This window comes from Embiotoca jacksoni, unplaced genomic scaffold (genome assembly GCF_022577435.1).
Source record: "Embiotoca jacksoni isolate LCO1_2020_lvr unplaced genomic scaffold, fEmbJac1.0.p SCAF_17, whole genome shotgun sequence".
Classification (NCBI taxonomy): Eukaryota; Metazoa; Chordata; class Actinopteri; family Embiotocidae; genus Embiotoca; species Embiotoca jacksoni.
Window position 1 is genome coordinate 6,436,319 of NW_027185307.1, and position 10,837 is coordinate 6,447,155.

Here is a 10,837-nt window from a genome sequence, read left to right on the forward strand (position 1 = left end):
TCTTTCTCCTCTCGTCCCCTGCCTCTTTCTCTGCCCTCCACCTTTCTGTGGATGCCAACGCTCCCCTGGCTCCGGCCGCCGCCCCAGACGGCGGTGAGAGATGGGCGTTACGTTCCCCGGATCGTGTGAAGGAGCTGTCGTGCCAGCGTTGCTGCACATTAATCATACAGGGCATGTGGCTAGATATACTCTGTATCCTGTTCTGCCCAGTATTTATTATTAATGGAGACACAAATCTGAAGGATGAGACCCCATTCAGTATATTTGAAAAATGCAAAAGCTAGTAAAGAGACAAGAACGTTAACTGAACAATAAATGTCGGCCATTTTTTAATTCTTGAAGGCATTTTTATGAAAGCAGGAGACCGTTACGTTTGTAGAAGGACCAACTTTTATATGATTTCATATTATTAGCTTTGAGCTCTGCGATGACAGAAGCTGACATGTGTAACTAAGGTTTAGCAGGAGATCATGTGGTATTTTGTGATGGCCCAGAAGCCCATATTATCACAACTCGCCCACCAAGCTGCCAGTAATTTGCTGCCTTGTTTATTATCTCCCTAATGACAAAAGAACAACACTGAACTCAGGTTTTCCATATAAAGAAAAATCTTTTAATAGATAAGTCCCATTTGCAAAAACACGTAAAAACATTGGAAGACACTGCATATGTACACCGTGTTCGCTACCTTGCAGCTACCTCCTCCATGAGACAAGTATGAGTCTTTTTTTTTTTTTTTTTTAACAATTATCAAAAAGATAGCAAGAAAAAAAAAAGAAAAGCCATATTTACTTACGTTAGTAAAACAGAAAAGCCTTCAAAACTGTAGTTTTTAAATTATACACTTTTGCCTTTTACAATAAATACAAATCATCAAACATTTATTGAAATGAACACACACAGAGAAAAAGACAAATCCAAAACAGTGACACCATGTACATTTGTGCGTGTTGACTCAAATAAAACCTGTCTGGGTAGAGGCTGAACTTCAACTGAACTACGCCCAGTAGTGCAATTTAGAAACTACTACGGTAGCTTCACAGAACTGAGACTGACATTGAATCAATTTGGTGCTTTTTAATTCATTTGTGCAAAAATACTGATGTGAAGAAAATGTCGGATGTTTTTTTGTTTTTTTTTGGACTGAAAAGACAACATGAAAAGTGTATATTCATTTCAAAGGAAACGTCATATCTGCAGAGACGTGAGGCCGCACTGCGCTGAAATGCTGACTTTGTCATAAACACTAATCTAGACTGTACAACATTAGCTTTGACATAAAATGACAAATTCATATGATTTGTATGTTCAACAGGAGTTTTGTAACTTCAAATGATTAATTTATTGTGCACATCGAACAAAGAATCAAATTTGAACTTTTAAACAACAAACTCACACTTCTATCTTGTCTGAATGAACCTTCACTTGAAAATGAAAATAGTCCGAGTGGTGCAGAACAGCCTCCTCATCTCAGGGCTGCCATTTAAAGGGCGATTCCACCGTGTTTTGAGTTGTTCTCACGTCAATTAAATGCTGCAATGTCCTTTAAACCCGTCCACAAAAAGGTCAGAGCCAAGAACCAAGTACACAGCAGCACATGCACAAGTTAATAATCAGTGCTTTGCTTCATGGACACTTCAGTAGGGACAGTTTGTCTCCAATGTGCCCTCCTGTGTGCGTAACAAACTTAAAGCTTTGGCTCTGCCGATAGTTTTACACGTTTAAGCCCATTAAACTGCAAATTACCTTCACTTTATACTGCTGTCATGTCCTCCAAAGGATTCTGCAGCAAGCTGGGATCATTTTTTTTTTAAAAATCTGTCCTATTTGGACAAAATGCTCTGTGCTCCCGGCAAATCAAATTCAGAAGCAAGTAGGCCTGAAAAAGATGATGTGAATTTGGTTGTGTCGTGCAATCAGTGTTCTTGAACGCACGAACGATAAGTGTTTTAAAAACGAACGCGTGATCTTGAAAGGGTGACCAATATATATTTTTTATTAACTGCAATGGAGAACAAGTGAGTTTCAAGTCTCAAGTTGATTTCAAATAATTCTGTAATCCATTGAAAAAAAAATTCAGTTTGAATTCATACATCACTGGTGGGAGAAATGAAAAAGGTATTTAGCACTAAAACATGCAAAACTGATACTTAGTTGTTATCATGGACTCCTTCTCATATTCTCACTTGAATGAGCCCAGTAGTCGGTGTGCGTCATCTCCTGTGTACAAAGTTAAAAAATAATATTTTTACAGCAAAGTCTTTGTTTCTCCCACAAAAGAAAGGTGCGCACAACATAGGAAACAAAATCAAATTGTGTTTCTCGACATTATTCGTCTCATTGTCACTAAATCCAAAAGTGCTTGGGACGAACTACAAAATGTAAAATCAAAATCCTCTGTCCATAAACTGGATTGAAAGTATTATTTTTGATTGTCACAACACTGACACTAGAACCTGAGCCTTGTTCGTGACCTCTTCATCAAACAGAAGAAGCACTTGACATCCTGGGAATCCTCAGAATCAAAAGCTGTTGTCTTGTAATGCTGGTGCATGTGTGTGAAAACGATAAGACAAAGTACTTTAATGCACACTGATATTTGTGCGTGTGTGTGTGTGTGTGTGTGTGTGTGTGTGTGTGTGTGTGTGTGTGTGTGTGTGTGTGTGTGTGTGTGTGTGTGTGTGGAGGGAGGCTGGGAGGGCAGGTGAGTGTCTTTCAGTTGTGTTTACGTGGCGGTAACGCACCGATCACTCTTTACGGCATGTAAATGTAGGGGCTGGACTTGTGGTGCCCCGAGCTCATCACGCACGGCATAACGTTCCTCGGACCAACCATCATGGACTGGTTGATGTTCTGGCCGCTCTCGGTCCACGGCGGGGAGTCCATGGGCTCCCGCTTGATCGAGTGGATCAGGCCGTGACCTTTGAACTCGTAAGTGCCGTGCTTGCTGTAGTCCGGGTGCATGTAGGCCTTGTGGGGCTCCTGCGAGTAGACGTGCGAGTCCATGAGGTTGATGGATTGGTTGCTGCATAGAGAGTCTGAGTGCGAGAGTCTCTGAGGACTGAACTGGCTGGCGTCGTTGGTGTTGCCCAAGTCTTTGTCGCACTTCAGCAGGCGTGCGCCGGCGTTGCCGGCGTTGTTCACCGCATAGTTCTGGTAGTTGCCGTTGTTGTACGGCGGGCTGATTCCCGTCTTCCCTCGCTGACAGGGAGAGTACTGCGGATCGTAATACTCTGCCTCGGATTTGAGTTGCAGGCCAGAGCTCTGGTCGTACATCCCGTTACCGTAGCGACGGTCAATGGCCACCGGGTCGCGGCAAGCCCAGGGGCGCCCGTAGGCATCGCAGCCATTCTCGGAGTCCGAGTCGTGCTCCACCTTGATGGGGGGCATCTCGGACATCAGGTGGCCGTCGTAGCACTCCCCGTAGCCGTTCTCGCTCTTCACCAGGTCCACGCAGTAGGCGTCCGGGTCGGAGGGAATCTGGGCGTTCCCGTAGAGCTTGGACACGAACACCTCGCCGCCTCTGCCGCTGTGACAGTTTGGGGAGAGGCGGTACGGCTTCCCGTACTGGCCGACCTTGTTCAAGCGGTTGGAGGGGATGTAGCCGACGCCCTGACCGCCCCTGAGGGGACCTGAGTTCTGCCGTAGAGGCCAGCCTCCACCCGGGCCCGGGCTCAGGCCTTTGTGGGGAGCCATTGAGGACTTGCAGTAGTTGAGGGGCTCCTCCTGGTTGTAGTAACCATCAGGGCGGTACTTGAGGTTGTCTTTGGAGAGCGGGGTCCAGGGCGTGTGGTGACCTCGCTGGTTAGCGCCAGGAGTGGGACAGGAGAGGAGGAGAGGGTCCGAAATGTCCCCCATTCCTCCGCTGAAGGAGTGCCTCCGGAGGTGTTCCCCACGCTCGCTGTGATGGAGACGGATCGGAGACAGGACAAGGACAACATTAGTCACTAAACAAGACAACATCCCTGGTCTGCCTGTATGTCCTCGTGAGAATGTCCACACACTGAATGTTTTTTCTGATGAGTGACGAATGACTCAAAGCATAAATATCTAGTTTGGTTCACTTCAGTTCACGAGAGAATCCTTCCAAAAGTGACTCATCTTTTCCGGGATGTGTCTCATCTGGAAATTGAGAACAGAGTCAACATCCAGAACCCAAAGATCAATGATGGCCTGCACTCCAACTTTACAGACACGACAGTTTATGTTCATTTTTACACACCGCAAAGCAATTTCTTTTTAAACAGTATTTTATGAACTCCTGAGTTGGGATGATTTATTTGCCACTGAACAATTGTTACATGAAATTTCCAATCATGCAGTATATTGGTTGATTAATGAGTAGATAGATAGATAGATACTTTATTAATCCCACAAGGGGAATTTTCTTTTAGTAGGTGAACACAACTCTCCCACCGTGGAGGGCTCAAATCATACATCACACATGTTAAAGTAAAATGCTTTTTGGCAATTTTTCCCGACCTGTCAGAGCCTTTCTTTAAGCCAAAAAACATGAACATGTTGTTTTCTACTCATCTTTCCAATTTACTTCAATCTGTAACAAAAATTCATACATGGAAACACAAAAACAGGTAAAAAAAAAAAAATAGGTTCTGGTTTGTTTAATTTACATTTAATCATCTAATTTGCGGCTCTGTGTGGGATTAGTAAGAAATTTGGACAGCATATGTCTGTTTTTAGATTCCCCACTTTGCCTTTCTTTTCTATCATCCTGATAAAAGCAGAGTGTATTTAAAGTACTGTTTGTTCTTCAATAGCCGTCTGGTGAGTCTTTACTTTTCTCTTAGTTTGGTTTAATGCAAGCCAGAAAGTGTCACACAACATATTTTAAGCCTCCAAAGTCAGCCATTATAAACCACAGATTAACTCGACTAAGTGCCTTGTTTCCATGGTAACAATCGGTGACACCTGTTTTTGTGAAAGACGTGTTTTTTTAGTTCGAAAAAAAAAAGTCTTAAATCACCCAGAATTCCTGGCAAGTGAGTCCAACTTCAGATTCAGTTCAGAACTACACAGCTTCATGCAACAAATGAGGTCTATCGGTCTGATGCCATGTGTTATGGACATGCACTCGACACGTACACTCCACGACAACAACGGCTTCCCAATCCAAACCCAGTTTTAAGTAATTGGTATCGTCTTATATGATCCATCACGTTGCCGTGGGTGATGTGGAGAGAGACTGAACAGCAGAGGGGGTGCGCGGGCTCTGCACGCTGACGACAGCTCAACTCTTGGCCTCCCAAGACTGTTAATGACGCATGAATCACAGAGGGCCTTATCCAAGCCGAGGCATGTATTTGCTCCTAATTGGCCACAGGTAACGCGTCCAGCGCTTGTTTGGTTTGGTATCAGAGCCTGCTGGGTGAGGGAAGGGCTTATGTTTGTGTTGGTAACTGGGTCTCAGGGTGAATGCTTGTGTGTTCACAAAACTCATAAGCTGGTCTCACTAAAATAAACCCCCAAAATCAATAAATAACACTTGAAGACTGATTCACGTGTGTGTTTTCAGCCCTCTCGCGCTGTTTCGAATGTCCCCTTCACCCTCGTGTTGCGCACAGTAAGCATGTACCTTTCACAGCACATATAAACTCTACAACAACAAAGTAAACAGAGTGGCTGCTGCAACATCAGCTGTAGTTGTTTGCTGCCTTTCAACCTCTAAAATTATGACCTTTACTTGCAGCGCCCCCATTAGGCAGATCAAGGTAGTTTCCCGGAGGCCTTAACAAGCTGCCAAAATGCATCAAACCTCAACTTCAAGTTTTGTGTTAAAAAGCTTGACCTTTAATGAGTAGACAGCCGCCCCATTAAAACAATCAGTGTTATTCTGGGACGCCGTGTGAATGCAGGTCACCTCTCTGCGTGTGAGGTTTCTCTCACCTTTGCTCCACTGAAGAGATAATCCCACCGCTTCCTCCCTTGTTCTTCCCCCGCATTAACATGTTCTTCATTTTCATCTCGGTGATGGAGGGCAGTAAGAGGGGCACGGCCACGCAGAACAGAGCCAGCTGGGGAGGCATGAGAGCCCCGGAGGACGACTTCTTCTTCTGCCCGTGGAGGAGCTTCAGCCGCCCCTGGAACTGCATCGTCTGGGACAGAAGAGAGCAACGATTTACCGGTTCGACCACATCCAGGAACGCTTCACTGAAACTGAATTATATTAACATCGTTTTTGTTTTTGTATTTAACTTCATCTTCAAAGTCTTCTTTGGCTGCTGGAACACAATGGAGATGGTCCATACCTTCACCAGTGACTACATTGCATGCATTAGTGTTTAAATATTAGTTTACAGCTAAGCTCGTGGCTCTTTAAGGTATTGGCAACGCTTTAAAGCAAAATGCTAACATCAGCATACTGACATACTCACATCTAATGCCAGCATGTCATTTACCTGTTCAGCAGGTAGCTGAAGTTAATTTACCAGGTTCACCGCTTAGTTTAGCCCGTTAGCATGCTAACAGTAGCTAATTAAGACAAAGTCCATTTGACATTGGTGGACTTTTTTTTTTTTTTTTAAATCTGATCAGCTATTTCAGTCTTCACCAACGTGGTGACATCATCATGCATTAAGTGATGCTGCTACCAGGTGGTTTACATTTTACTCTTTAAACAGGAAATTACTATTTTTTGATTTGCTGGCTCTGGGTTGGATCAGTGGGAGAGACATCGCCTGTGACTGGCTGTTGCATTGTGGGAGGGTCAAGGTTAGGGATGACATTTGATTGATAGTCAACTAACCACAGCGGCATAAAAGTAGAGCGTGCTTCTCTCCGGCTGATCCCATCTCGCCCCAACCCTTTTTATTTGCTGGCAGAATGAGCGCCGTGCATTACATTACACATTTTTGTTCTAACGGTAGTGATGTGACTGATGAGGAAAGGCATTTTACCAATATTTACTCACTACTTGGCAACCAGGGCTTTCACTATGTGTCAGAAAATGGCCATCTAGAAGTTCTTGTTGTTCGGCCAACATGAGTGCAACCGGAGTGGACTTGGTGACGGTGAACTCGGCTGACCCTGATTAAACAGTCCAAACCCATATACTTGTTGCTCTGTCATCACGGCCTCTCACTTTTCCACTGCTGGTCTCCAAACCCCTCCAGTCACAGCCATGAAGGATGAACCGAGCTCCTATTCTGCTGCCGAGTCCAGCCACCCAATAATCTTATAATTCCTCGCAATACATCTATAAATAACTACACACACTGCAATTACAAACTAAGTTTTGCCGTACAAAGGGGTTATAGCACTTTTTATAGGCCTGGGTCTTCTCCCAAGTAAGTGGGCAACATTTGGTCCGTGACCAGTTTTTATGTTTTGCGTAAACTTTAATGCATTTGAAAACTGAAATTGCTGTTTATTTTTAGCTGGTTCACGCCACTCACCAAGAACCCAGAGGTGCTGTCCAAGAGGCATCGAACTCTGCCTACGAAACATCTGTTGAGAAAGCAGGAGAGCTCGGGAGGAATTTCCCCAGCCTCCGGAGAGTGGAAGAGGCTGCTCACGACGAAGTCCTCACCTGCAACGCAGACAGGCGGAGTGGGATTGTCATTGAAGGGCAATTTGGGTGACAAATGACTGAGGTTGACCTACTGATGTAGCTCCTCTCTTCTCAGTGAGCTGTACCCACCGCTTCCTGCAGCGAGCTGGGTATCCTGGTGTGTCGACGTACCCTGGTGCTGTGGAGGACACATGGCCCAGTGCAGCTGGCGTCTGAACTCCTGCCGGTCGTCTACGTGGATGTAGTCAAACACGTTCTGGTGCATCACGTCAGTCTGGAGGGGAAAAACACATTTTGGTCAGTACGTAGAAGAAATGTATTGAGTATTACACCATGTGTGCCCACGTCAGTAGGAGATATTTCTTAGTCTTAGTCGACCAAGTTTTCATCTCTCGTTTAGTTGCAGGGAGAGAAGAAGAAAAAAAAAACCACCCTTATGGTTCGCCTCGTCAGAGACGTTATAAATAACTAACAGAACCATTTGTTACCGGCTGCTTTGGGAAGATGACCTTGTGTGTAATCTGGGGGGCGATGCGTGTCAGAAGTGTAAGAAGCTACATCATTAGCTGCAGCCGCTGTGAAGCCGATGTTGACAGCAGTGATTAAGTTTCTGTATTCAGAGATAAAGTGTCCAGATGGGCCAAAGTTTTAGGATAACAGCTTTCTAAATGTTGTGCATCGTGGTCGCTGCCCCAGAGAAGGAAATAAAGGCCCAGCTCAACATTACGACGGTGCCGCTGCCTCGCCTCGTCACTGCAGAGCTGGTGCGGACAGTAAAGGCTGGTTACCAGCTAAGAGCCAGACTAGAGTGAAGACGTGGTCCGGAGCCAGAGTCCTGCAAAGGCTTTGTGTTATCAGCTTTCTGAATGACCTTCTCTGCCTCTCTGAAACACTCGCACACCAGAGGGCAGAAGTCCTTTTATGCCCTGACGTTTAATAAACCGTGTAGCAGCCCAGACTCAGACTTTATCAGACTAAGATTAACAATACTGTGTTGAAATAAACGATCAAAATGTTCTGTTGCCCTAAAAAAAATAAAAATCTAAATGACATTGATATCATAAATGTGAGATAACTTGAGATAACAGGAGAATCATTAGTCAGGGGCAGCCCTGGTGTCTAGTTTTAGATTCACTTATTCATCATGTTATTTCGTGAAAGTCTTTATACACATGAGTATTTGGAGCACCATCCACAGTGACTTTGCACCAGTGAGTTTTGCTGCCATCAGTGCAGCTGGTCGCTGCTGTTTGAGGGGGAGATGCCAGCCGTTGCTGCTCAGATAGACTGAATCTGCCTCAGGATTCCCAGCATGTTAACCTTCATCATCACTCACACATAAGGGCCATACTGTACACACAAAGGCAAGGGAAGTCACACATGCACATTTACATATATAATCCTGCGCACGCACGCGCGCACACACACACACACACACACACACACACACACACACACACACACACACACACACACACACACACACACACAGGAAGGAGACTTTACCCAGTACAGTAACAGTCTAAGGGCAGCTGCAGGGCCAGCAAGGGCAGCTGTGTTTGTCAAACATCGCGTGACACCAGCTCCTGAACAGTGGTCCAGCCCAGCTTTCCCTCCCCGTACACACACACACACACACACACACACACACACACACACACACACACACACACACACACACACACACACACACACACACACACACAGAAGGATCTGGGTTCCAGCCCGCTCTCGTCATGCCTCTCCCTCTCCTCTTTTTCCAGCAATAGCTTTGCTTTCTGTCATTCCATGACAGATTCCTCACTAAAATGTTCAACCTTCTCCTCTTCCATCCCTCCCTCCATCCCTCCTCCATCCCTCCTCCATCCCTCCTCCCCCCCTCCCTCCCTCCTCCCTCCTCCCTGCCCTCGCTCCATAATTTCCACACTAGTGGCACGCGAGGGTTTTTGATCGCTTGCCACTGAAAACACAATCTGTTCCCACCGTCTCCGGCGAACGCTCGGTCCTGTGGTTTGGTTCCCTACCGGCAGTCAGGCAGACAGACGGATCGAGTGACTATTGTTTATGTTTCTCGTAAAAAACGCAGAGAGGAAAAGAAAAAGGAAAAAAAATGGGGAATAAGTGATATTTTCGCTGACCTTCAAAGGCGAGCTGCCCCAGTAACAAATTGGATCAAAGGCCAGTGGAGGTTTTCTGCTCCTCTCCGGGGCTTTCTTGTGGTGCTACTTACTGAAGCCTTCTCTTCTCGTTTTTTCTGTGGTACATTAGGGATAACTTTCCTTCTGACTACAATTGTGGGCTCAGAATTATGCGACATGTTGTCAGGGCCTTAAAAGCAAAGTATGCGACTTAAAAAAACAACCAATTTCTCCTCTGCAAGAATTGAACATGTGGGAACATACGGAGATGTTTTGATGACGGTCTGAACTATGAGTGAGGATCTGTTCGCATGTGAAGAAGTATTTTTATGTTAGCATTCTTAGGCTCCTCCTGTGGACGGATGTTTCGTTAAAGTTAGTTCTTCTCGTACTGATTTGAATTCTCAAGTTGAGCATGCGTAGATAGATGATAGATGATTGTCCATCATCTTTTCACACAAACTGCTTTGCATGCTGGGATGCTGCGGCTCACAGCCCGGCCTGTCGCCTGTCAATACCTCGTCTCTTTCTCCTGAGCATGTAAAGCTCATTTTTGCATTTCTCTAATTGAATATACTGATGTGGCGTGATTGGCGGTATGAACGGACCAGTGTCTTAAACATACTGCCATGTTCTGCACACACAAAGGACCAGTTGTGGTTTTGCTGGCATGACATGGTGACTTTGAAATTTATCAAGTGCATTTCTTTGTTGACATCCAGCGTTGCATCAGACACAATGACGTACTGAAAGCTGTCCCATCACTGTCAGTGTTCAAATTTCTGGAATATTTTTGCAATTTCTACAAACATAAATGAGATCTGTCCGTTTCCAGCCACACCAGCTGTGTGTATGAATGTCATCTGTTGTTTGGTCCAACAACTGAACTCAACAAAACAAGAGATGGTTTGCCACAAAATGTTGCCCAGCAGCCCGGTATCATGCCACGGCCCGTAACACCCTTAGTCTTGTTTATTTATTGTGTGCTGAAAAGGACATTTCTTTTATTTTCATTCAACGACACATAAAACAGCATGAAATGTGAGCAACATTGGCCGTCAAAAATTTTCCTAAAGTCCCAAATGACAAACTTTCGACCGAGCCGTTAACACACAAATGCACCATATAGTTTTAATTTCCTTTGCCTCTCTTTACTGGTTACCATGCCAAC

The 10,837-nt window shown here is 45.1% G+C and overlaps 1 protein-coding gene across 1 annotated transcript in view; it reads right to left on the bottom strand.

Moving 5' to 3' along the window:
• Window positions 1-864: 864 nt before the first annotated feature.
• ahrra (aryl-hydrocarbon receptor repressor a) overlaps window positions 865-10,837 on the bottom strand; it is a 69,793-nt gene continuing 59,820 nt past the window's right edge. Inside the window, exons 6-9 of the mRNA XM_069151373.1 lie at window positions 7,658-7,802; window positions 7,413-7,546; window positions 5,905-6,113; window positions 865-3,901 (exon numbers count right to left, since the gene is read on the bottom strand). Coding sequence (XP_069007474.1) covers window positions 2,755-3,901; window positions 5,905-6,113; window positions 7,413-7,546; window positions 7,658-7,802 — 1,635 coding nt within the window. The 3' untranslated portion in view covers window positions 865-2,754. The remainder of the gene's footprint in view (window positions 3,902-5,904; window positions 6,114-7,412; window positions 7,547-7,657; window positions 7,803-10,837) is intronic.